Source organism: Mus caroli, unplaced genomic scaffold (genome assembly GCF_978045245.1).
Source record: "Mus caroli unplaced genomic scaffold, Mus_caroli_1 scaffold_7, whole genome shotgun sequence".
In the NCBI taxonomy this organism is placed as follows: Eukaryota; Metazoa; Chordata; class Mammalia; order Rodentia; family Muridae; genus Mus; species Mus caroli.
In genome coordinates, this window is record NW_028227262.1 from 132,063,451 (window position 1) to 132,090,092 (window position 26,642).

Genomic DNA, 26,642 nt, shown 5'->3' on the forward strand with positions numbered 1-26,642 from the left:
TAGTCTGGACTGGAACTTGCTATATGGAGGAGGCCAACCCTACACTCTTGATCCTTCTGTCTCCATCTTCCAGTTGCTGTTATTACTGACTCCCATGCTAGGCCTAATGTAAAATTGTTACAGCTACAGATGGATCCATCACTGTTAAGGTTAAATTACGGTTGTGCTTTCAAATAAAAAAAATGTAGAGAAATGAAAAATACCATTGAAATACTTGATAATAGCATTTTATTACCATCCCCTGTATGCTAATAAAGAGACAAGGACCGAGATAAGGAAGTGCAAGGAAAAGGGTTTTGATCCATAGTTTGAGGTACACAGCAGAGTGGGGCAGGTGCTGTGTTTTATATTATTACTTTAATCAAGGGGTGTGTAATAGTTTAACATTTCTTAATTTCATTAGTCAAAATCGTCTTTGATTATATATGTGTTACAAGAAATACATCTATCTATAATATCTATACATGTAATTCTTTTGTATGCATAATTTAGTCCTATCTGGCTTATTGGCATCATGTAGAATAGGTTTAAAGAAAAGAAAAATACATAATTATGATTAAAAATAGTATTTATGCACCTCATTCATAAAAATGTCTATCCTATTTCTTTCACTTGAGAAACTCATTGCGAGCTGTGCTGATTAGGTTTGCACTGCTGTGACAAAGCTCCAGGGTCAAGATCAACGTGGGAGAAGAGGGCCTAACTCATCTCACAACTCTCAAAGCACACTCCATCACCGAGGGACCTCAGGACAGGAACCCAACCACACTCCATCACCGAGGAACGTCAATACAGGAACAGCAGGGAAGACCATAGAGGAATTCTGTACACTGGCTTAGTCTCTAGGCTCATGCTAAACTACCTTTTCTATCCCTCCCAGGACCTAGAACTCATAGTGGACTGGTCCTTCCAACATCAATAATAATAAAAAAATGGCCCCAGAGACTTGCCTGCAGGCCAGTCTGATGGAGGCACTTTCTCAGTTGTGAGTCCTTTTCCCACATGACCCTTTGCTTGTGACAAGTTTGTATATATATCAAAAAATCTGAAAACTGCTTCATTGATGTATAAACATGTGTGTATATGTATGTATGTTTAACATGTCAGGCCAAGATTCTACCATTGAATAAAAGTACCATTTGACCTCTGCTGCAGGTTACTAGACAAAGTCAAAATGTTCCTGTGCCCTGAAAGCCTGGCAGCATAGGCAGAAGGACCGACCACTCTAAGACTTACCACTGTGTAGTTCACGCCCACTTCATGCACAGCTATTACCAGCTTTGGGAGGCTAACCGAGTCCAGGGTCTTCCCAATACCCGTTATTGTGCTTCCACCACTGGTAAAACAAAATAGAAAACAGGAATATTCAGAGCGTTTCTACCAGCTGTGCAGAGGTTCAGTCTTATACACTCAGCTTTATCCTTACTATATACTCTTATGATGTTAGAGGACTCGCTAGGATTGAATGAGAGTTCAGGGTTAACTCTTCTTTGGAAATTCGAGAATATTTAAAGAAAATTACATTTCATTAGCTGTAGAAATGGCTGAAATTTTACCAACTAAATGTGGAGAAGAAAAATGCTTGTGACTATTGTTGGTGGACTGATAGAACAAGCAAAGGTGGGAGAGGCTCTATAGATGCTGACTAAAACAGAGTCTGGTGCAGGGAAGAAATACGTATGTGTACAGGAATTGCAAAATGCAACAAGAGGAGAGGGGAAAGGCGACCTACAGCTCAGTAGAGAACTGACACAGATGGAAACACTATATATGACATAGATGCATCTAGACCATGGCACCAGGTTGAACTGTTTTTATCTAGGTGTTGAAAGCATAACAGGAAATGAATAATAGGAAGAACTGCTCTTGACGGGAAGTAACATGGATAAAGTCAGACTGTCCCAAGGACTGGAATACAATTTCCCACTGAATTGGAAAGGTGCCTTCAAAAGAAACACAGCAGCGTTTAAATGAGGGATTAAAGACGTGATACCCCTTGGGTGTTCCTCAGCCAAATGATTCTTCTGTTCCTGCTTTTCTCCTACCCACCAGAAGCTTCTACTTACCTAATAAAAGATTTGGTCGGGTGGATTTCATAGACAACGGGGTCTTCCCGGTAACTGAAGCTGCTGGTCTCTCGGTTAGCCAAGTCAATCTTCAATTTCACAGGAAACTCATCAGAGATAGTTTGGGCTGGGGTGTAGCATTCAAGAATACTATCTGATACACTGAGCAGCAAACAGACACAAAAGACCAGAAAGGAAGGAAGGAAAGGAATAAAGAGCAGATATTAGTTATTAGTGACACACATATTCCAAAATTACATCTGTAAGTCAAAAAATGTCACTCGGTGGAATTTCCAGAGGTGGCCTAGGAGAAAAGCTCTCCCCACTGTAGCTTGTTTACATCCAACTAGATCCCACGCTTAGCCTTGTTGAAAGGCCATCCGTGACTTCAAAACATTCGGTGGTTCAAGCAAGCTTCAAAGTACATTTGGTGCTTGAATAAACTTAGCTCCTTCAACTCTAAGAAGGAGAAACCCAACTAACTTTCAAACCTAACCTCGCCCATTCTGTCCCACCACATATCTTCTTTATATCTGAATCTTGATAGAAATGCTCATTTTGATACTGCCAATGACCAGAGCTTTAAATTCACCGTATAGCTCAGATAAGACTCACCAAAATAAAGGAGTGGGTAGCAAGACAAAACTCAGAATGGGGATTAATCAGTAAAAAGGGAAGGATAGAAAAATTAGCAAAAGGAAGCAGATGGACTTTGGACGGAGAGAATCATCAGTGGGAGAGAATCACGTAAAACATCTATATTGTGCTCTGCACAAACGCAAAAGAGCTTGGCTTGGCGTATTAAGCACAGATATTAATAAACAAAAATACTTACAATACCTTTTTAAAGTACATGTTTTCCCTCCAATTGAAATGTGTCTAGAATTGCCACTGTTGAGGTATTTCCCAGTAAGAGTGAGTAAGGTGCCTCCAGCCTGAGGGCCGTACCTCGGAGAAATGCTTGTTATTACAGGATCCTGAATGGGCAGCAAAACCAAGGAGGAACTGGTTACTAGCAAAGCAGATGACAGAAAAGTCAAATGTCCTAGGTCATGAAGAAAAGCCCTGCTTGAACTTACTACATAGGAGAATGCACTGTATTGCGTTGTCTCTCGACTGTTTGAGATAATTACAGACACATTGAAGTGCTCACTCATCGCGGGACCAACTGTGCATTTCAACCTGAAAAAAAAAAAAAAAAGGGGCAGAGCTTAATATGTTTCAAATCCACAGGCATTTTCTGATTTTCTGGTTTGGCTGCTTGTTGTGATGGGATATTAAACCCCAAATTGTGAGCTCATGACTCCAAATAGCAAGCTCAGTTTCATGGAAGCATGAAGGCTGAAACATCACACAATTCTATTTTTTGAATGCCTATGCCAAACTTTATATCGACTGTTGTAGGAAACTTCATGTCACCCATGCAAACTCACCAGCTAAGAAGTGCATGCTAACCTAACCTGTAAAGGTATGCGCTTTGTTGCTTGGTACATGTAACATCATGGCTGCTATGTCAGCAGCCTATGAAGCAATCAATATACCAGCTATGAATAAGCCAGCTCTCTTTACCAGTTTATGCCAACAACTCTATTTCTATGACTGTTGTTGTCATAAATTTATTTAAACCACTTAAAGGATAGTGCAACTGTAACAGTTTTCTTCCATAGAATTGTTATGGCTGTGTCATGTTGGGGGCACAAGTATGCATATAGAAGCCAGAAACCAAACTTGGGTGTTATTTCTCAGGGGCTATCTGCTTGGTTTTGAGATGAGCTCTCTCTCTGGGACCTGGAGGTCACTGATTAGGCTAGAGTGGCTGGCCAGAAAGCTCCAGGGGTCTTCCTGCATCTGCCTCCCCAGTGCTAGATTACTAGTGAGCATTACCACACTCAACCTTTAATTTGGGTGTGGGGTATTGAACTTCGGTCCTTATACTAGATTGACAAGCACATTAGCAACCATGGCATCTCCTTAGCTACCAATGGTAGCATTTTTATCAGTAATCTTATATATATATATATACATATATATATATATAAAATATAATTTGTTTTTTAATAAGTTACTTCTCAAAAGAGTTAATGAATTGTCTTTTTCTTTATTGATCTTAATTCACATTGTAATAATTAAGAGTTTGAGAGAACAGGAATGTTTCTAGAGTGAACTTGCTTTTGTCTTTGGCCTAGCAAGCTTGATATTAACTGGTTTTGGTTACTATAGTAAGGTCTTCTATAATGTCTCTGAGTGAAATCTATATTAAATATATTTACTTTTTTTTTTTTTTCGTTTTTCGAGACAGGCTTTCTCTGTATAGCCCTGGCTGTCTTGGAACTCACTTTGTAGACCAGGTTGGCCTTGAACTCAGAAATCCGCCTGCCTCTGCCTCCTGAGTGCTGGGATTAAAGGTGTGCGCCACCATGCCTGGCTAGATATATTTACTTTATAGAACAGATTCAACCACAATGATTCAACTGTTAAAACTTTGGTTGTTGCTACTGCACTATAACAAATAATCTCTGGGTTACCTGGTTACTGTGGCATTTAGGGATTGTAGAAGGGATATGTAGAATACAGGAGAATAAGGTCTTGATCAGAGAGTAGCAGCTCTGATCTCTGGCTTAGCTCAGGTAGGCTGTATCCCAGCTCTTTTAATGTTTGGCAAGCATGGAGCTGAATCCTCTGAAGATTTGAGGGATGCTCAGATGGCAGGGTACCAATGAATATGACCTGAAAATAAGTTCATCTAAAAAGTCTTAAAACTGTTCAATTCGATTGATGTCTTCACCATTGTTCCAAGGATTAGCAGGTGAATCATGAACAGAGGACAGACAGACAGTTGTTATTGATGTTCATGAGAGACCTTCGGGGCAGTGTTTGAAGTCTGAAGGGAAAGGTCCATTCTTTCATATTGAACAGGCCATTTCTGCAGAGTTTTTACTTTAGTAGTTTCAAATCTCCTAGATGCTGGCCTAGCAGGATGGAAGAGCAGTTACCACACATAGTCATGTGTGGTAGACTAATGGTCTGAATTTGAGCCCTGGAACCTACTTTGGAAGGAGGTAATCGAATCCCTGAAGTTGTCTTTTGACTTTCACACGCAATACAACATGTGCAACTGCACCCATAGATACTTGCCAAACATTCTAAACCACAGTAATAAATGCAAATTCTAAACTCCAACTCCATATAAAGATGAAATCAAGTGAACAAGTCTAAAAACAACTCGTGGATGTTAAATTGTTCTAAGCCATGTCACCTTTGTCTTTCTCCTTGTCTGTTAATAAAGTGAGATTACAAGAAGAAAACCAAACACGTCTTCAAATGCTATGACAGGTCAAGACCCTTGTGAATTCCTGGACGAGCATGTTGAACAATTATTCTTCTCTTTTTAGAAAACCAAGTTAAAGAATCCAGCCTAGTTTCCAAGGCCAGCCCAGCAAAGTTACCACGCTCCTTACGTATTTGTCGTGCTCTCGCTTAAGGTCAAGGTACAGCTCTCATTGCCAAGCAGAACTTTGGTTTTCCTTAAATCAAATTTATTATTCTTCCTGAATCCAAAGTCCCAGCCACATATGGTCAACACTGTTCCTCCTTCAAGGGGTGCACTGGTGGGGAACACCTACAACGGTAAATCCATCAGAATATGATTATCTTTCATAGTGTGGAAGCCAAACAAACTATGTACTACTTTTTAATATTTATTTTTATTCTGAAAAATTCACATGCATGTGTTCCTGTGTGTGGGTTTGTGTATGTGAACACACTGACTATGGAAGCTGGAAGAGGGCATTTGCTCCCCCGATACTGGCATTACAGCTGTAACGTGGGTACTGGGTGCTAAACGCAGGGGCTCTATTGAGCACCTCTCCAAGTCTCCGAATAAAGTAATTAATGTCTACCAATTTGTACTTCTTAATTAGAATTATAGTTTCTTTTAAAATATGGTGAAACTTTGATCCAGAACCCACATGAAATTATGTAATATTTAGTACAAACAACACACTATCCTTTTTAAAGATTTATATACTTTCTGTATATGAGTGCTCTATCTGCATGCAAGCAGAAGGCATCTCCTGTATGCAAGAAGAGGGCATCAGAACACACTATAGATAACTGTAAGCTACCATGTGGTTGCCGGGAACTGAACTCAGGAGCTTTGGAAGAGCAGCTGGTGCTCTTAACCGCTGATCCATCTCTCCAGCCCACAATATATTATTTCTACTGGCAAAAATCTAAACTGAGAGATCCTCAAATCAGTATTGTAGTAATTTTTCTAATTCTACTTATTGACATTATTTTCTCTCATTTTGAAAATAAGAGATGTTTATCCTCAGTGAATAATAGGCTCATTTTCAGTGTGTTAAAAGTGACCCCTGGAGTCACTCTAACACAGTGGCTGCCATCACATACCATAACACGAGGCATTTTTGAAGACTGTTCCGAGGCTAAAATTATTTAGGCAAAACACATTTCCAAGTTAAAAATAAGCTCCTCCCAGGGAGCCGTGTGACAATTGAGAGAGGAAATGCTCTTTTGGGGGGAACATATTGTAAATTGTACTGTAAAGTACAATGGTGGGAAAAAGAAGTGTGGAGATCAGGGCAACTGAGAACCAGCTGAGGTACTTACTAAAAAGCCTGGCCTGCACCACTCTTACAGTAAAGAAGAACTTTCAGGAGAACTCAAATTTGCAAACATTCCCATCCCTCCTAAGCAAATAATTACAAACCGATGTCTTAACTCACCCTTGTTGCCAAACCCCTCTAAAGTCTCAGCTTAATGCTTTTATAATCGCCTTTTTACCCATAAAAATCCATTACACAGTTGTGCCTTTCATGAAAACTCACCTCATCTATGTCTAGTCAAATGCGAACTGCTAGGGGGAAAATCTGTTTATTGTGATATTGGCAGACCAGCAGGAGAGAAGAGACAATCACTCCCAGGACTCTTCAGGCCAAGGCTGATCTGCCGCCCAGCTGCTGCTCACTGTAAGGAGGTCCCCCCTTCCAAAACAGCTGCCCAAGTCAATGTGGGCCAGCTCCTTCTGCCTCCAGCCCTTCCCCTGTTCCATGTCAGAACTGAAGCCTGTCACTCAGCACACATCATCACTGCTTCCAATGAAATGGCAAAGAGAGTTGGCAATCACTGAGAAAAACAGCATTGTCTAGTAGCTGTGACTACTAGTGACAAGTAACAACTGTGACAAGTGACTATAAAACCTGCACTACCCTCCTCCCTGCCCCTGCCCTGAGTTAGAAAGGTTCGCTCTGTTTAGCATTCTCTGAGCTGAATGCTGTCCCAGTAGCTTATGAGGGAACTGTCCCTCTTCCAGGGGAAAAGGAAGGAAGCTGTTGTAGACCACACACCCTTGTATAGCCCCAACAATGGGCTGGCAAACTCGGAGTTATCCTGAAGTGCAAAGAAATTCTCCAGGCCAGGAAATGAGTGTCCTGCACTGAGCCACAGACAGAAGCCGGGTCTCCCACCTGTCTGGCTGGGGAGATACCACCACAAAGTAGTTCCTAGCCCTTCACAGGTGAAAGATCACATTACTGCTGGGCTCATTCCATCAAGATGTTAGGATAATGTGAGTGCACCCCATTAAAATAAAATATGAGAAAGCATTAAAAAAAAAAAGAAACATCGACTATTACATTTACCAGTGAAGCCACTCTCTGATTTAGCAGGAAAAATAAAGTCACAAATATGCTGCTGGCAATGTCCTGCCTGGCCTGCTGTTGTTTTGTGTCTGGGATTCTGATCAATGATGCAGTTCAATTGTGTCTCTGAGAAGATTATCTGTATGAAGATTATCCCATTATCATCTATATGAAGATGATACATTCAGACTCTACTGTGAAAATACCCCTCCTTTTCTGAACAGTCCTCATTGCTCTTGAAGTATGAGGTCAGAGGACACATTTGAAACAATGGATTGGGTTTAAAATCCTGAAATCACTCATATCTGAAACGGCAAAGGAGCTCAGCTACTGAATAGCATGTACCTTGAGCAGCAGGTTAATGTGTTTGTATCAGAAAATGAAATTCTATACATTGGCTGAATTTGTGCATGTAGAGTTGAAAGCAGAAAAAGAAAGAGGGACAATTTATCTTTTTTTTTTTTTTTTCAGTAAGAATGCCCAATGTCACGGTCTAGTATGGCATGAAATCTTCCTAACAGCTATGGACAGAGGGGGGTGGGTGTGTGGGTTTATAGACTCAGCTGTGCGGTTGCTACTTTTCTTCTGCCATAAAACCTACACCTCATCGATGTATGCATGATACACTGAAACCTTTAAAAGTCACCAACCGCAGATGGCTGGACTTTCAAAAGATGAGGGAAGAGGAAGACTTGCATGCAAAACTACGTTGTTCTGGAAAACTCTAAGCTATTTGCTCTGTTGTCAGCTATTTTAACAAGACTTTGATGATTAATAAAGAGAGGCACAAGGGTCAGGAAGAAGTGCTCCTTCTAGTCAGTTTACCAGCCTGATTTCGTAAACAGTAATGTGGGTAGTTTTTAAAAGAAATTGTTGTGGTTTAATTGTGTGAACCTGTGCACGCGTGCACGCGCACGCGCGCGCACACACACACACACAAACACACACTCAGTATAGTTGTCGCAGACAGTAAAGAATACAGGCTTCTGACATCCGAAACTGCCTGCCAAGGCTGTTTGTTTAATAAAGTACTCAGTTGCATGTGGGTTTTAAAAGAAGACTGAACAACACGCTACAGACCTGGAGCTACTTTCCTACTGTTTGCAGTTCATTCTGTCACTGACCAAGCCAAGGCTTGGCAACTGTGTCACACCTAGCAGAAAATGATTTTCCTGAAAGCCCAGTTACCCGCTGCAAATCTTCCTCTAAACCGTAACTAAATGGAAGCAGCCATGCACTCCAGTCTGGTTTCTACTCTGCTACTCCTTGGAGTGCACCAGGTGACCCAGCCCTTTAACTTGAATCTTTTACAGGTACCATTTTCAAAAGTCCAACTATTCTACATGTAGACAGAAAACTTAACACTGGGTTCTCGCTTGGAAAATCTTTTTCAAGCAAAATATGCGGGGGCCAAGACGTTTTAAGAAAGGACCTCAGATTTCATAGTGTCAAAGCAAACTTTATAGAAATGAAGCACCACTTTGAGTATGGCTGCATTGCCAAGGTTGCCATCTCTGCCAGAAGTTAGGCTCTTCAACAGCGGGCTGCACTAGTCTCTGCTTGAACTATATGTCTTGCCATACCATCAGTAAGTATTTTCAGAGTGAATAAAGCCATATGTTATGGCTTATAGAAGTGTAGATGCCAGTATAACTATTCTCTGTGTTATTATTTCATGATTAAGGACATTGAGATAAGAGTTAAAGGTACCCACAGGTGAACCTGGGAACCAACCTCTATGTTTGAGGCTCATCAGTCCACACGGCTCAGCTTGGGGGCTCCATATACCCCATGAGTGTGACACCTATCTCTATGGAGTTGGAAGCTTCAGTTGGGGCACCCAGTCTAGAGCAGGCAATGCAGAATGAGTGTGGGTGACTCCAGAGGGAATAGATCTGAACTGGGGAGCAGTACTGGTCATCTCTGACCTCTCCGCGTTACACACACGGACCTAAGGGAGAGCAAGCATGCTAGAGAGGACCTAGGGAGCATGAAGCAAGCACTTCAGGTGCAGAATGAGAGGGTGTCCCAATGCTATCTCAAAGACAAAGCTAAGACAGAGAGGGGGGCTTTGGCTGATGTCCCCCACGTAGATGAATACATTGATTTTTGCATTCTTTTTCATTATTGGAATTTGTGTTTACCAAAAAATACTCATACTAGATGGCAGATATTCCTACCTTATAAACTGCTGGCAGACAAATCTCTTGAGTCCATGTACCACTGGGGCATTCATCAGAACGCACACATTGATTGTGGCACCAGCCACACTGTATAAAGTAAGGGGCAGAGAGACACTGACTGCAGGATTGGAAATGTCCACAGCCCAGGCCATTCAATGGAATCTTGGTGATCTGCAAAGAGAAGAGAAAGAAAGGGCTTCTAGAATGGCTTGTAAAAGTTGAGCATGTAGAAGTCTCATATAAGTATCAGTTCACGGCATCTATTGAGTAGCATCTATGTGAAAAATTCCAAAACAATGGCTTTAAGTGATCTTTAAAATGCCAAACTCTGGAGCTGTGACGAAAGGATGGACCATCTAGAGACTGCCATATCCAGGGATCCACCCCATAATCAGCTTCCAAACGCTGACACCATTGCATACACTAGCAAGATTTTGCTGAAAGGACCCAGATATAGCTGTCTCAAGTGAGACTATGCCGGGGCCTAGCAAACACAGAAGTGGATGCTCACAGTCAGCTATTGGATGGATCACAGGGCCCCCAATGGAGGAGCTAGAGAAAGTACCCAAGGAGCTAAAGGGATCTGCAACCCTATAGGTGGAACAACAATATGAACTAACCAGTACCCCCCAGAGTTCTTGACTCTAGCTGCATATGTACCAAAAGATGGCCCAGTCGGCCATCACTGGAAAGAGAGGCCCATAGGACACACAAACTTTATATGCCCCAGGGGAACGCCAGGGCCAAAAAATTGGGAATGGGTGGGTAGGGAAGTGGGGGGGAGGGTATGGGGGACTTTTGGGATAGCATTGAAAATATAATTGAGGAAAATACGTAATAAAAATATTAAAAATTAAAAAAAAATAAAATAAATAAAATGTCAAACTCCTCCTTCTACTGTTGGCACAACACATGATAAAAAGGTAACACTGGTGGATATAGTGTGCACCTGAGATGCTTACACAGGACTGTGAGCTCCAGGAAATCTTGGACAGCATAACCGGAACTAATTAACTAACCCCCTTACCACCTCAACCTTAAGGAAACATCAAAGTTACTGTCCTGGTCCAGAATCACTATCCTATAACGTTAGAAGTTCTGCAAAGTAGAGACACGTGGCTCTGTAGGAGATGATTTTAAAATAACAAGAGAAACTAATTTAAACTGTAGGGGAAGCACCTGAGACCCTGGAAAGTTCTGTGTAAGGTTACATGGCGTTCTGGTATCAAAACGTTTCTCTCTCTCTCTCTCTCTCTCTCTCTCTCTCTCTCTCTCTCTCTGTCTCTGTCTCTCTCTCTCTCTCTTTCTCTCTCAGAGGCTGGAGTCACATTCCAGTGTGTGTCTCCAGGATTTATCATCTGCTTGCTCTGGGGTTCTGCTGTTAGGATTGTAATCCACATCCCCGTTTGTTGGTTTGTTTCACTGAGAAACAGGCCGGAGGAGCCATGCACATTTTAAAGAAGGCCACCTCAGGCCTAGTGCTCTTTGACTAGCAGATAATTCCACTTCAGAAGGTCTCTGCAAGTCTCCAGAAAGAACTAAATGGAAGAGGCATGAATCTAAGTCTCAGAGATGGGGAATGTAAACACCACCACACATTATCCATCCAAGAGGAACCTCATCCGTGGAAATTCCCATGGAAGCAGGCCTTACCTTCTTTCCTGTGACAACCAATGTATAGCCGTTTTGATTTGATGGATGCTCAACAATCACTTCTGGAGATACAGGATGGGAATCGAGGAGGAAGTTCACATGAGGAGTGAAGTGTGCCGTCCGAGAGAGCACCACCTGAGGAGCAGAAGAAACCACCCTCATTCCAATAGACTTACTACAAACACAGGAAGAGTGCATTACTGCTCCAACTAAAGACCCACAGTGCATCCTGTTAGAAACCAACGCAACATCTTGCATCTCCTGCCTTGAAGCCAATTTGTCCGGACCCTCATGTTTTGCCTATGGCCTCAGCACAGCTAGGGGAAGAGATCTTCCAACCAATCAGGCAGCACATTCAGACCGATCCTTACAAGTGTGTGGGGAAGAAGGAGCGAAAACTCTCCCAGGAGGAAGACACCACATGGGCTCCATCATTCCCGGATTATTCTCTAATCTGCCCCCCCTTTTTTATATAAAAATTTTTTTTTGAGACAGGGTTTCTCTGTATAGCCCTGGCACTCACTTTGTAGACCAGGCTGGCCTCAAACTCAGAAGTCTACCTGCCTCTGCCTCCTGAGTGCTGGGATTAAAGGCGTGCGTCACCACACCAGGCTTAATCTGTCCTTTTAACCCTCCCCGTGGGGCAGTTTCTCCAAATGTAGAGCATGGGGTGAGTCTGGAAACCTGGGGCTGACTCCAGCTTTGCTACTCTTAAACTGTATTTATGGATCTTCTGAGGTCAGAATAGACTCTGACTATTTGAACTGAATGTTAGACACACACACACACACACACACACACACACACACACACACACCACTGTCTCATGATATACTATTACTTTTACAAAGTAAACCTGGGGATCCATCCCATATACAGTCACCAAACCCAGACAATATTGTGGATGTTAAGAAGTGCCTACTGACAGGAGCCTGATATAGCTGTCTCCTGAGAGGCTCTGCCAGAGCCTGACAAATACAGAGGCGGATGCTTGCATCCAACCATTGGACTGAGTGCCGGTCCCCAATTGAGGAGTTAGAGAAAGGATTGAAGGAGCAGAAGGGGTTTGCAACCCCATAGGAAGAACATCAACCAATCATTACCCCTATAGCTACCAGGAACTAAACCACCAACCAAGGCGTACACATGGAGGGACCCATGGCTCCAGCCGAATATGTAGCAGAGGATGGCCTTGTCGGACATCAGTGAGAGGAGAGGCCCTTGGTCCTGTGAAGGCTTGATGCCCCAGTGTAGGGGAATAAGAAGGAGGGGAGGTGGGAGTGGGTGGGTGGGTGGGGGAGCACACTCATTGAAGCAGGGGTAAGTGGGATGGAATAGGGGTTTCCGGAAGGGAAACCGGGAAAGGGGATAACATTTAAAATGTAAATATAGAAAATATCCAATAAAAGAAAAGGAATAAAAGTAGGTTTTAACTTATTACAAATAAACTACATTTTGTCCTGGCTTTAAAAATAAGATCTGGGGCTTTAACAATGCCTAAAGGATGTGTTCAGATACATGGTGATATTCTCGCTTTCAGGTATTTGGCATTAGGGATATTCTCCAGCAATACATTCCCCCCCCCTTCCTGTTTCTAGAATCAAGTGACAGTGGAAATTTAGACAGATGAACTGAGGAGACTAGATCAGAACTGTTATATTAGCTGATTGCCGATTTTAGGAGGGTTTGGGCATGCTCAGAGGGTCTCTTAAGTAGGTCATCAGTTTGCACACAGGGAGGTGGAGTAAGAGTTGATTCAGCACTGGGCTTCAGATCTACTGTGAAACTGCCTGACACTTCCAAGAAACTTTTATAAGTTGCAATTTCAAAATGCACTGGTTCGTTATATGAAGCCTCTGGACAATGATGGGCACCCTGAAATTAGAATACAAACGAAAAAAAAAAAAAAGGAACAAAACCAAACCACTCCCTTGGCCACAGTTTTCTCATTCACAAAACAGAAGTGGAGATTAAGTGCTTTGGCCTCAAATACACACAAAATGAACATATTCTGGGGAAAATGGTCATTTCGTTTTCTTCTTCAACACAACAAGAAGTCAAGTAGCCTGAAACAATTTAGGAAGATTTCCAAGTGCTTAATTTGTTCTCATGGGATGAACTGTTAATAAAAAAAAACTAACCAAGTGCACATTGAGCCATAAAAGTTTAACATTATGATAGTTTGGTTCTACTCCGAACAGTCAACACTTTCAAAACACCTCCATTAATCGGGGTGGTTGTATTTACACAGAAGTTAAATAATGGTTCAAGGGTCATGTGGTCAGGATGGAAATTACTGTTATTTCTTATATTTAGGGCCCAATAGTGACCTTTGTGGGCAAAATGAAGAAGAGTTTAATTTCCAGTCCCCTACCTCCTTCCTTGGCCTACTCCCCTACCAGATGCTGAAGATCCCAAACCTCTGGAACACAGCACCTGGATTTCAGCTATTCAGTTTTGCAATCTTAAACCTCTTTCGGTGTTTAGCTCCTCCCATTCTCTGTCGTTCTCCAACCCATGACTTCACTTTGAAAATAAAGATCTAGAAAACCAAAAAACCCAGCCAAACAAACAAACAAACAAACACCCCCCAAAAACCAACCAACCCACTAACCAAACAAACAAACAAGCAAAAAAGAACAAAAAAAAACCAAAACAAAAGCCATAATAATAATAATAAATAATAATAATCAAATCCTTTCTCATGCACAAGTCAAACCCAAGACAAACATCAGTATGCTGGCTAGTCTTAGGTCAACTTGACAACACAAACTAGAATTATCTAAAAGGAGAGAAACTAAACCGAGAAAATGCTTCCATAAAATCTGGCTGTAAGACACTTCTTTAATTAGTTACTGAGGGGAGGGGACCACGCCCACTGTAGGTGGTTCTCCTCCTGGGCTTCTATAAGAAAGCAGGCTGAGCAAGCCATGGGAAGCAAGCCAATAAGCAGCATTCCTCCATGGCTTCTCCATCAGCTAAAGCCTGCATGTTCCTGCCCTATTTGAGTTCCTGTCCTGACTTCCTTAGATGATGAACAGCTATGGAAGTGTAAAAGCCAAATACACCCTTTCCACCCCTGCTTGCTTTTTGGTCACGGTGTTTCGTTGCAGTAATAAAACCTAAACTAAGACATACCAGCTTATCTTAATACTCAGTTTTCTGTGACTTTCACCTCTTTGATGATTATGGATCAACTCTTGTATATTTGCATGCTGCACCTGTCTTTCTGGTTTCTTCTCATCTCCTCAGTCCTATTACATGACAATGATCATCTCCCAGAACCCTTTGAAAGGCTATGTTTCCTTTTCCTTAAACTGCTGTCACGTGATATGTCAGGACTGGTTGCTGAGCCTTATGGCAATTCTATATATAACCTTCTTGCTCGGTTTAGAATTTCTCGAATCTATAATAAGCAATCCCCTCTTAATTACTAGACTGTTATCTCTGACTTCATCACATATCTGATTATATGTGCTTCCCAGGAATGGTTAACCTTTTGTTTTAATCGTTTTTAACGATTAACCTTTTGTTTTAATGTTTGCATCCCTGGGCTTGGGTGGGTTGATTTGTTTTTTGCCTTCTCATGATTTTTCAGCGGGAGACACCATACAGATAGACACTTTCATCATAGGTAACCGAGCCAGACACTATGCTCAGTGCTTCAAGAAGAGATCACAGTTATTCTGGAAGATAGATGCTGCTTTTACTCTCAATAAAATCCAAGGGAGAATTGAGCTGGAGAGTGAAAGAGTCAGGTTTCCCAGTGACTTTATCTAATGCCCAAATCTGAGCATTTGATTCCTTCTTAAACACCCAGCTGCTTGGCTCTCCGAGCCCTGGAGTGAGTACCAATATAAAGTCAGAAGTCCCAAAGAGCACTGGGGAGTTGAAGCTAGAACAGCTTTCACAATGCACATCCTTGCCAGCTACTCCTTGTTTCAGGAACCTTGGCTGCAGGAGTTAAGTGTGCCTAAGGCGAAGGCCTCTCTGTTTAAGTGAGTACTGAAGGCCCACATGAAAAAGCTGCTGGACTAGAATGGGTGCTGTCTGCTAGGGAAAGTGGACAGACCGCAGGAGAAGGAAGGAAGACCAGGGAAAGAGGGGGGCAAATCTTAGCCTTTATAGTGATGAGCAGAGACCTTATCACAGATGCAAATACCCTTTCCACTGATCATTAGCCTTTTCTCTGCAGGAGCATCCACTGTAAGGAAATGCCAAGAATACTTTTTCTATCATTAATCCCTCCCTTTCTCTCATTGCCAGAATCCTAAATAATTGAGTAACCACTAAAATCCTCAAAATACTCCCGAAGCCATGCTTACAAGAATTAGGAGTTGCTTTTTGTTGTCATGGAGATATTTCTAGGGACAGAACAAAATTTGGCATGTAAGTTTAATTCTTATGATAAATCACTTGGCAATCTGAGAACAATTAGTATGAAATAGAAGACTGGCAATTATCTTTTGAATTTCTACTGTGTCCATGACTAATTCTTAGTATTTAGGTCACAAACCCTTTTTCTTTAATGATTCTGAAAATATAGGCCTAATGCACTGTTTGGGGGGTGGGGAGAGGGAAAAATCCAAATTTACTTGCTCATTGCTGTTATGAGGCCACATAAAATCTCTCAATAAGGTGTCTGAGAAAAGATGTGGTAAATCAATACATGAACAGAAAAATAAAACTGTGGTTTCACCTGGAAAACTTAAAATGTGAAGAAAATACTTTTTGTGATTTATTATGATTCATAAAGACTATATATAGATTTTATTTTCAACTAGACATCCTTACAAGTTAATTTTGTTTAAAACAGATGAAGATTTTATATATACATACACATATATATGTATGTGTATATATATATATATATATATGTATATATATATGATATTTTCTTTATTTACATTTCAAATGTTATCCCCTTTCCTGGTTTGCCCCCCTCCCGGAAACCCCCTATCCCATCCCCAGCCCCTATTTCTATGAGGGTGTTCCTCCACTGACCCACCCACTTTCGCCTCCCAGCCTTTGATTCCCCTACACTCAGGCATCTATAGAACCTTCATAGGTCTAAGAACCTCTCCTCCCATTGATGCCTGACAAGGCCATCCTCTGCTACATATGCAGCTGGAGCCATGTTTACTCCTCGGTTGGTGGTTTAGTCCCTGGGAGCTCCGGGGGTCTGGTTGGTTGATATTGTTGTTCTTCCTATGGGTTTCAAACACCTTCAGCTCCTTCAGTCCTCCCTCTAACTCCTCCATTGGGGACCCCGTGCTCAGACCAATGGTTGGCTTTAAGCATCCACCTCTGTATGTGTAAGGCTCTGGTAAGGCCGCTCAGGAGACAGCTACATCAGGCTCCCAGATGAAGATAATTTTAACAAAAAATAAATCTAGGTAGCTATCTATTTCCTCAAATGCTCTGTCTCTTTTTAGACAATTCAATAGTTTCATGTATAAAGGGGATGAGGGGGAGGACGGGGAGGAGGAGGGAGGGAGGAGAAGGGAGGAGGAAGGGGAGGAGGAAGAAGAGCTGGAGTGATGGTGATGTTTGTAGGGCCAATAGGAATTTCAGTGCTCACTCGAGAAGGAAATATCCTTAATTTACAGCAGACTGATCATCAGACTGATCATCAGCTGACTTCCAGGGGCTTCCCCAATCCTTCAGGGAACCCACTGTCACCCGTGCTGTTCTAATATGACCACAAGGCCACTCCACCTCCTCTGTCCCACACCCTTCCCACATGACTTGGCACACACAAGGCTGGGAGTGTGTTCCATCTCCCACTCTGACTGTTTCTGGAAATCCACTGCTCTCCCTGCCATTCCCACAGCTTCTAGCCTGTCTTACAGAGGCCTAGCTTTTAGAGTATATGCAGATTTGTGCAATCATTACTACACTCAACGTTGAAATACTTTTAGTCGCTCAACAAAACAAAACAAAAAACACCCATCAACATCCCTTAACAATTATTGCCCAATCTCTCGAGCCTCTGACAAGTACTAATTTACTTTCTATCTCTCTATTTTCATATTCTGGACATTATATATGAATGGAATCTGTCTGGAATTTTGTGTATGGCACTTTCTACTTAGTATATGTTTTTAAGATTCATCCCTGTTCCTTTTTTATTGCTAAGCAATACTGTGCTGTATATCCAGGCCACATTCTGTGCACGTATACATCTCTTGGGGAACAGTTTGGTTGCTTCTATGTTTTACCTCTGAATAATGCTACTGTGGATACTGATGTGAAACTATCTGTGTGATCATATACTTTTATTTCTCTTGTGGGTTGCATCTAGGATAAGGCTTTTTTTTTTCTTTTTAAAACCTTATGGTAACCTTATCTTTATGTTTTTGAGATATTGCTAAATTATTTCCCAGTGTTTGTACTATTCTACATTCCCATTTCTTGACAGCGTGTCTCTCTACATATCTCTGGCTGTCTTGGGAGTCACTAGACCAGGCTGGCCTCGAACTCACAAAGATATGCCTGTCTCTGCCTCTCAAATGCTGGAGTGATGAGAGGAAAGGTGAGTGCCACCGAGACTGACCCCATTTTCCATTTCTTTATTATGGACATTTCCGTAAGTGTGAAGTAATACTTTTCTGTGGTTTGGGTTTGTGTTTCTTATCAAGTGTTTTTGTTTTGTTTTGTTTTGTTTTGTTTGTTTTGCTTTTTGTAAGAGGAAAGTGTACTTCAAGCGACTCACTGGAGACCCTTGCTTAGCTACCCCTGCTCAGCACCCATAGTCAAGGCTTGGAAGAATGTTTCCTCAGAGTCAGAGCGGGCCTCTAGACTGCAGGGTTCTAGAGAAGCTGGTAGCTGGCAGGGTAGACTCTCACTGGAGAAACAGAGTGAGAGATGAAGCACAGTTGTCTGCATGGCAGATCTCTCGGAGATAGAGAGACCTGTATGAAGTTGTTGGACGACCAAAGTGAATTTTCCTTGAATAAGAATTGAAAATCTACAGTCCTGTTTAAAGGTAATCAAGACTCTTCTTGAGTTTTGACACCATCTATGATATCGATTTATTTTAAATGTTAAGAAGCCCAGGATTTCTGTTAAGTAGTAAGGACAAACCAATTATCCATGAAAGAGTCAAATTATTGGAATTTCGGACTCAAGGAGAAAAATATGAGTAAAGGTGACACTATTGATAGACAGACCAAGTTATAACTAGATATAGTGCTACAGATTTAGAGTTTAATCTGCTTTCCTGTATTTCCAGTATAGATCAGATTCTGGTCCATAGTATGGACATAATATGTCTCCAACTCATGTCTGTTGTTTTAATACATTTGCAGATTTAAATGTGAAGCCCACTTATGCCTTGGTGAAGGCCCGAGTGTTTCAAATGTTTCAGAATGTACCTTTGAGTTTAATGTGTAATTTTCAAGGGATGACTCTGAGGCCTTATGCTTCCGGACAGCTTGAGATTTCTTAGCATCTACAAAACGATGTTTATTGGAAAGAAGCCATAACACGAAGAGCTGCTGCTTCAATCAAGGAAACTAGTTTAATGAAATAGAAAAAAAAAAAAAGAGTGGGAATTGCTGATTAAGATTGGAAGCTCAGAATTCAAAGAGGTGGGAGACCAGATACAAAAGTTAGTGAGGTAAATAGAGCAGGAGAGGAAAGATAGGGCCCTCTGTGTTGCAGAATAAAGGCAGGAAGTTCATTAAAAATCTAGTTCTGGGGAGCTTCCTTCTGTACTTTGCTTGGTTATTTTTGCTAGATGGATATGAGTGCTTCCATATCAAGCAGACATTGTAGGGACAGGCATATTCAAAAAGCAAGGCCTGGGGCTGGGAAGATGATGGCTCAGCGGTTAAGAGCACCGACTGCTCTTCCAGAGGTCCTGAGCTCAATTCTCCAACCATCTATAATGGGATCCGATGTCCTCTACTGGTGTGTCTGAAGACAACTACAGTGCACTCGTATAAAAGAAACAAATAAGTAAATCTTTTAAAATAGCAACTCTTCCTGTGTCTGTGTTTCAATTATTTGAAAAGAGTCAAAAAGAAATTTAAGCATCTAAACTCCTAATAATCTAGTGACATTGTAAAACGAAATGGGAAGAGCCAATACATTTGTCAGAGATTGGGTGTGACTATGTTTCCTGCAGGCTTATGCTTGAAAATTTGGTTCTCAGCTGGTGGCACTGCTCTGGAGAGGTTGGGGGACTTTGGGGAAGTGGAGTCTGGCTGAAGGAAGCCAGATGCTGGAGAAGGGGCCCTGAGGTTTCTATCCAGACCTCGCTTTCTGTCTGTCTCTGCCCTCTCAGCTACCCAGATGTGAGAAGCAGCTTCTGCCACAGCCTGCAGTCGCTGCTGATCACATCCCATATTCATGGCAGTAATGAACTTCATCCTCAAGGCCGAATCAATGCTTCCTCCCTTACGTTGGTTCTGTCAGCATTTTGTTACAGTGATGAGATAAATAACTAGTGCAACTTCCAAATTCATAGCAAAACACACTGGCCATAGGACAATTCATCTGTGTACAGAGCTCATCTACTACCAATAGTTAAAATTAATAAAGGTTCATAAATTAATGATATCTGTTTCCTAGTTTATGTGTCTCTCTGGTTTTGGGGTTTATTTTTATTTTTATTTTCTACAAAGCATCCATTGAAATAAATTTTACTTTCTCTTTGTTATCCACAAGCAAAACAAACAAAAGTTCCACATCTTCCCAGGGTTTCAAATATTTATGATGCTTTAAATTTCTGTGATTTGATAGCGAACAAAATATATGCCTTTTGAGAGCATGGATACATTAATTTTAAGAACCCAGCTTAAAGTTTAGCTGTGGGCATGACCTTGAGATTCTTATTTACAGTGAGTTCTTGCTTAGCACACAGAAGGAAGCTCCTGAACTCAATGCACATGTTCTCTTCAAAAAAAAGATTCTAGTGCTAATATTCATTAGGTAGGTCTATATCTAGGTCAGTGCTGTCTATTTCATTATAAATGACATTTTTTAATGATGCCTTTGTGAATATTTTATAAGTGATGAGTCAATTAATAATCCCTAAAGAGAAACAATGTTTGAGTTTAATCTTCATTCCGATGCATCTCTATCTAATGCTCCCTTTCTGGACTAGTATGTTTGCATCTACCTATTAGAAAACAACAGTCATTCTCAACATGATGCATGTCATTGCCCACAGATGGAAGGCACTGATATGGCACGCCAGATGAGGGTCTAGAAGCCCCATGCAGTCGGATGGTAGGAGGTGAGGAAATGAACAGGTTTATGGAAAGGGAGTGATTACTCTCACCTTACCAACATGATCCTTTAAGTGATGGCCATAAAGAATCATCCTGACCAAACGACATCGTTCCTCTTTCCTTTCTTGCTAGACTCAACTAGTCCCGATAAGACCAGAAGGGAAAATAATGAGCTTTAACATCAATGAAGGTAACAGAACAGGAAAGGGGTTGGAATGATGCAGAAAGACCAGAGTGGTACCAAAGAGCTTGATGGTAGCTGTGATTGTGCCCAGGTGGTGGACACTGCTAACCATGTACTATTTGATACTCAGTAATTGTCTGTGAGTTGAGTTTGAAGCAGGCCTTGGAAAGGCCTCTGGTCCCCACCCCCATCCCTGATCCACACCGACTCTGTCCAGCCTGACAGTCATGCACAAATATTTTAATAGCAATGCTTTGCATTTAGAGATTAAAGGCCTTATACAAGTGCTGTAAGAAAAAAAATCAAGCAAGCATTGTTTAGATGTTGATTAGATGAGGAGCTCAGAAGGGGAGACGCTGGCAATCCCTGTGATTAGTCCCGTGATCGTCATGAGAATCCGCTGTTCTCCCACATGGCCCTGCTCACTGGGCTAGGTTTCCCTGGAAGGACACATACTCCCCGTGTTTAGTTCTGCTATCTAAAAAGACTGCTTCGTGACCTACTTCAAAGCATCCCAAGAGAGTGATCAAACAAACCAAAACTGTTTTTGAATTCTATTACTGCTCTATTTCCAGGGATCTAGGCTCAGCTCTGGGTGCACGTGCACATCAGTCTATTCAGACTCCTGGGCACCTGCATGAGACACGTTATACACTTGTTTAAAAGTTAGCAACATGCCCAAGATGTCTCCTCTGCCATGCACAGACTATTGTTAGCTAAACAATATAATTCTTTCTAATCAAATAACCACTGTGAAATACCTGATTCACTTTGCACCCAACAGCTGGGGCCATAGCTTGTGTTCCCAGCCTAAGCTGACCAGCAGCACAATAGGAAGGGCAGAAACAGCTGCAAACTCTTGGGGTAAAAAAAAAAATCTGCTAAGCAACTTTGCCATTAGGCTTGTGGGTAGGAAGGAAGTAAAATCATTTCTCTGTGTTTCTCATGTGTAGCAGCTGCCTTGGGAGGGAAAAAAATATGTTGATTCTATTTTGTAACAGAAATGCCACAGTATTTACTAACACGAGAGTTGTAGAGACTTAGCCTGGCTACAAGACTCAGAGTTTTAGTCCAATGAAAACACTGACAGAACCTGGTAGTCAGTCACCCTGGCAAAGGCAGCTCCAGGTCTCACGTCTTCTCTACCCTCTTTACCCTCCCCTCCCCCCACTACTGTGTTTGATGTAAACAAACTGGATTTCAGTGTGGTTGGCCGCCTGATTCCATTGCTGGTCAAATGCTTTAGGTTTATTTATATAAAACTCGATGGAACGCAACTATCACAGACATAGTCCTTTGTGCTCCGGGGGGTTCTCTATCAGCATGCACCACTGCTGCCAGGAAAACATTTTAATCTCCTCTATCAAAATTTTATTCTCCCAAAAGCAGGTTCCGAGTTTCCTTGGCTTCACTCGCTTGCTCAGTTTTTGTTTTTGTTTTTGTTTTTTAAAAGAAAATCAGTAGAATCTTAATATATGCTTGATGATGTTAAGATGACCTGGATAACACATCTTATCAGGCAGTGATGCCAGTACCTGTTATGAAATAAGTTCTCATTTTCACCGTTTGGACCATAGCAGAAGGTAGCTCCCCCACCACCCAAACACACTAAGATATAAGAATTATGCATCAACTACAGAATTTTGGTTACAAGGAGTATAGGGTTACAGACACGTGATCTATTCCTTGGATGGTACAAACTCTTTTATTAAAGTAACTTACTTAAAAATAGGATTTTATTATTATTTTAACATGTGGAAATAGACTATGACCCTTTTCATGATTAAAAAAACACTGCTCTACAGATGTAACAGGTTATAGCTCTATGACATATATGCATGTATACAAATAAATTTACATATATTCATGCACTAACAGTGAAAAAAAGAGGCCACGTATTTGAAGGAACTCGGGGAGGGCTATATGGGAGGAGTTGGAAGGGGGAAAAGGAAGGGAGAAATACAATTATTTTATAATCTCAAAAAATTACCTTTCAAATTGTAACTGATTGTTAAATTGTATTAATGTAGACCTGGATTGGTGAGATAATGGGGAACTAAGAAAACAGAAATGCACAAATAAAGATGAGGGAAGCAAGCCATTGGCACACTTGAGTAAGTAGTTTACAAGACGCCCCCTTGCCCTTCAGACTCTTTGGATTTTTATAACAATGATCAGTGTAACTGAAGAATGCCTACAAGCATAAGCGATAGGATTCCATTTCAGAGATAACAGGTAACAGTCATACGTTAAAGCTTACATGTATGTGGGAGGAATATGTGCCCCACCTTCACAGGCAAAAATAGATTTAAGTGACCAAGACTGGTGATGCAGGCAGACAGCACACTAGACTGGGAAAGGGGCAAGGAGGAGAGGTCAGCTGTGAGGGTGAAGACAGTGTGGGGACATTCATATCACAGGGTGTTTGCTAACATTTTAGAGACTGGAGGTTGAGTGACATGCTGCATGACTCTGGAGAGAGGTCCTCCCATGCCAACGAGCATGAGAGAACCATGATTTGTAGTTCTTAAATTATGGCGATGACCAACATCCGGATTACTCCAAAGATGGTGAGAATTTGCAAAACTCTGCTTTGTAAAATAATATACATACAATATGTGGGGATGGAATGGATAAATTAAGAGGAAAATCTCATCACTCTTGAGTGGCTTACTAGATGCCCTTAAATAATCAGGATATCAACTATATTATACAATTAATTACTATATTAGACAATGAAGTAAACATTTTCCCTTATAATATTCATAGAAGTTCCACAGATGTCACCGTCCCTCCACATTAGTTGAGAATTTACTCACGAACTCATGGTGAGAAGCACCAATAACTATTAAAGCAATAAAATATAGCCAACACGAGGAGGTTGTTAATTTCTGCAAAGTGCTCTGATTCTTGTATCTAGGAAACCCTAATTCCATCAAGTCTGAAATGTGAACTTTTATTGTATGGAAATACTGTCACTAGCCATTAGAAGCATTTCTTAATGGATCCTGCTCTGAAAAAAAATTAACTATCTGAACTTCTTTGTGAGACTCCACTCCTTTGCAGAAGGAGGCGAGCCCGAGGTACAGTGGGACTTTGATAGCATCCCTTTCTGATTCCTGCCAGTGTCTCTCAGGGATGCAGATGATGTGAATGTCTCTTCTCATGGACATGCATGGGCCACACAATAGCTCTCCTTTGATGCCCAGTTTTCCCCTGAAACAGGAAAACACTGCCTGGAAGTGCTTAATTGTTCCTTTTTTTTTTTTTTTTTTTACTTTCCAATCATGTGATAAAAGTTATGAATGGGGGAAAAAATCCTGATTCTAGACAAGAAGATTAAAGCAGTCACATTTGGGCTGAAAGATTCAAAACCTTTACAAAAACAAGCAACCCACTTCATAAAAAGTAGGTCATGCCTCGTTGTTACCCCTTTGGGTTCTGTCTCTAGCTTCCACTTGATTTGCACTTTATAGCCTGTTGGTAAACACGGTTCAGAGATAACTGTACAAAGGCAGCTACCCTAAGAATGCTCTTACCTGCATGAAGCGACCTTCTGACGTCCCTAGATTAGCAATGGTGAGGTCACCTTTGATGAAGGTGGAGATGGATGTCAGGAGCACTTGGTTGAGCCGGCCCATGAATAAGTCGACGCGCTGCAAAGCCGTGGTGAACTCTGTCCGATACTCGTCACTGCGCGCCTCACAGCCCGAAGAGTTTCTCAGCAGGGTCTGGAGTAAAACATGGCCACCAAAAGTTAGATTCTGGAGACAAACAAGCTGGTAGGAAACTTTGCTGTGTGTCATTAAAGAGTTTGCTCAGAATATCAAGGATAGTCGCATGAACAGACAAACAGCCCTAACTGTGCATGAACATCTGTAGTGACTGTTGGGGCTCCAGGCACTGTGGTGTGTACAGACTCTCAAAAAATGGGAGGCACAGCTTGTTGTCTCAGTGTTACACTGTGGTTCGAATGCACACTCATGAAGACGGGGGAACCTGGATGCCATTGAGAAGAAAAGCAAAACTTTAAATGTCTCATTTCTTGACATTAGTGTATAGTGCCTTAGCAGCAAGTCCTATGAAATGAATTTCAGGTATGATGATGATGATGGTGATGGTGATGTTGATGGTGGTGATGATGACATTAAAAGTCACTCTATGATATATCTTAAAATCCATGCATATGTGCATGTTTTGGGGGGCACAGAAGTTGAGGGAAGTAGTTTTATAGAGAATTCATGGGGAGGTAACTGAGCGTTATACCAACTGCATTCATCAAGTCTCAGACCTGAGTACGCGTGCATTTTGTACAATTCCTATAATCTTTCTACATTCAGAAATTGAGGTGATCTGTGTTTTATTCTCTCCATCTGTAAAACAGATTGCTACAGAAAAAAATGTCTCCACAACACAGAATTTTTGCAAAGATTAAGTTAACTAGCTCATATGAATCTCTGGCAATGGAACGAGCACACAGAACTTCCCTTTAGACTGTCATTGTTGGGAGAAAGATTTTTTTTTAAAGTGCACATCAAATATCCCAGTAAGCATGTTCTTGAAAGACAAGCACCAATCTGGTAATGTTCAAATTGTAGTGGAAGGGTGACAAGAAATACTGTTCAACAATGCAGGGAAATGACCCTTAAGCACCGAGGATCCTGGCCTCTATGTCGCGATCCAGCCTCTGGTGTCTCTCTTACTCCTCAGACCTAAGCACCTGTGCTTCCTGTGCAGGACCAGTCATGCCTGAGTGTCCACATCAGATTTCCCAAAGCTTCTAGGGTCACCCCTGGACCACACATGCCTGGACCATATACGTACCATACTTTCCCTGGCAATCTGTTTCTCCTGTGATATCTATTTTATTGTCTCTACATGTGATCTCCATCCACAGAACTGAGAGACCTCAGGCTTAGCCTGACCCTTTGTCCCTTCCTGACCTTATATTATACACATCACAGAATGACTCTTCCATTGTTCTAGCTGTATGAGTCAGACATCGAAGAGTCTTCGTGGTTCCCTTCTCCTTCATCCCTCCCGTGTAATCTACCTTGAAATTCCATCAGTTACATTTCCTAACCGTCCTAGTTACTTTCCATTCCTGACCAAAGGCGGCTTGGAGAGGACAGGTTTGTTTCAAGGTTTACAAGTCCAAATCACAGTCCATCATCGACAGAAGTCAGGGCAGGAACTCAAGCGGAGGCAGGAGCCATGGAGGAAAGCTCCACGTTGGCTTGCCTCCAGCTATCTTGCTTGGCCCTCCCAGGACTAGTTGCACAGGGATGACACTACTACCCACATTGGGCTGGGCCTTCCCACTTCAACCACCCATCAAGACAATGCCACACAGAACTGCCCGTAGGCCGTTCTGATGGAGGTACTTCCTCACTTCGGGTTTCACTGCCCCAAGGGCCTCTAGTTTGGGCTGGTTTTCATCAACAGACTACTTCCCAGATCTATGCCTGTTATTTCTGTCATTATCACTGTGATATCTGCCCTAGCCATCCATCCTTCTGCTGTGCTGGGGCAATAGCTTCTCAACTGGCGCCACTGTCAGATTAGCTGCCCATATTGCAGTACGTCTTTATTTTATTTATATGATTCAATACCTCCTCCTTTCTATTTAGACGATATAATTCATCCCCCCTGCTCTT

At 41.7% G+C, this 26,642-nt stretch overlaps 1 protein-coding gene across 4 annotated transcripts in view; it reads right to left on the minus strand.

Moving 5' to 3' along the window:
* Positions 1-26,642, minus strand: part of Met (MET proto-oncogene, receptor tyrosine kinase) — a 115,122-nt gene that overhangs the window by 36,252 nt on the left and 52,228 nt on the right. For all 4 annotated transcript variants that reach the window (XM_085840810.1, XM_021164365.3, XM_029478169.2 and 1 more), the window contains exons 4-11: positions 24,525-24,716; positions 11,563-11,697; positions 9,907-10,080; positions 5,525-5,685; positions 3,146-3,248; positions 2,907-3,043; positions 2,067-2,228; positions 1,237-1,336 (exon numbers count right to left, since the gene is read on the minus strand). In XM_085840810.1, the coding sequence (XP_085696936.1) occupies positions 1,237-1,336; positions 2,067-2,228; positions 2,907-3,043; positions 3,146-3,248; positions 5,525-5,685; positions 9,907-10,080; positions 11,563-11,697; positions 24,525-24,716 (1,164 nt within the window). The remainder of the gene's footprint in view (positions 1-1,236; positions 1,337-2,066; positions 2,229-2,906; positions 3,044-3,145; positions 3,249-5,524; positions 5,686-9,906; positions 10,081-11,562; positions 11,698-24,524; positions 24,717-26,642) is intronic.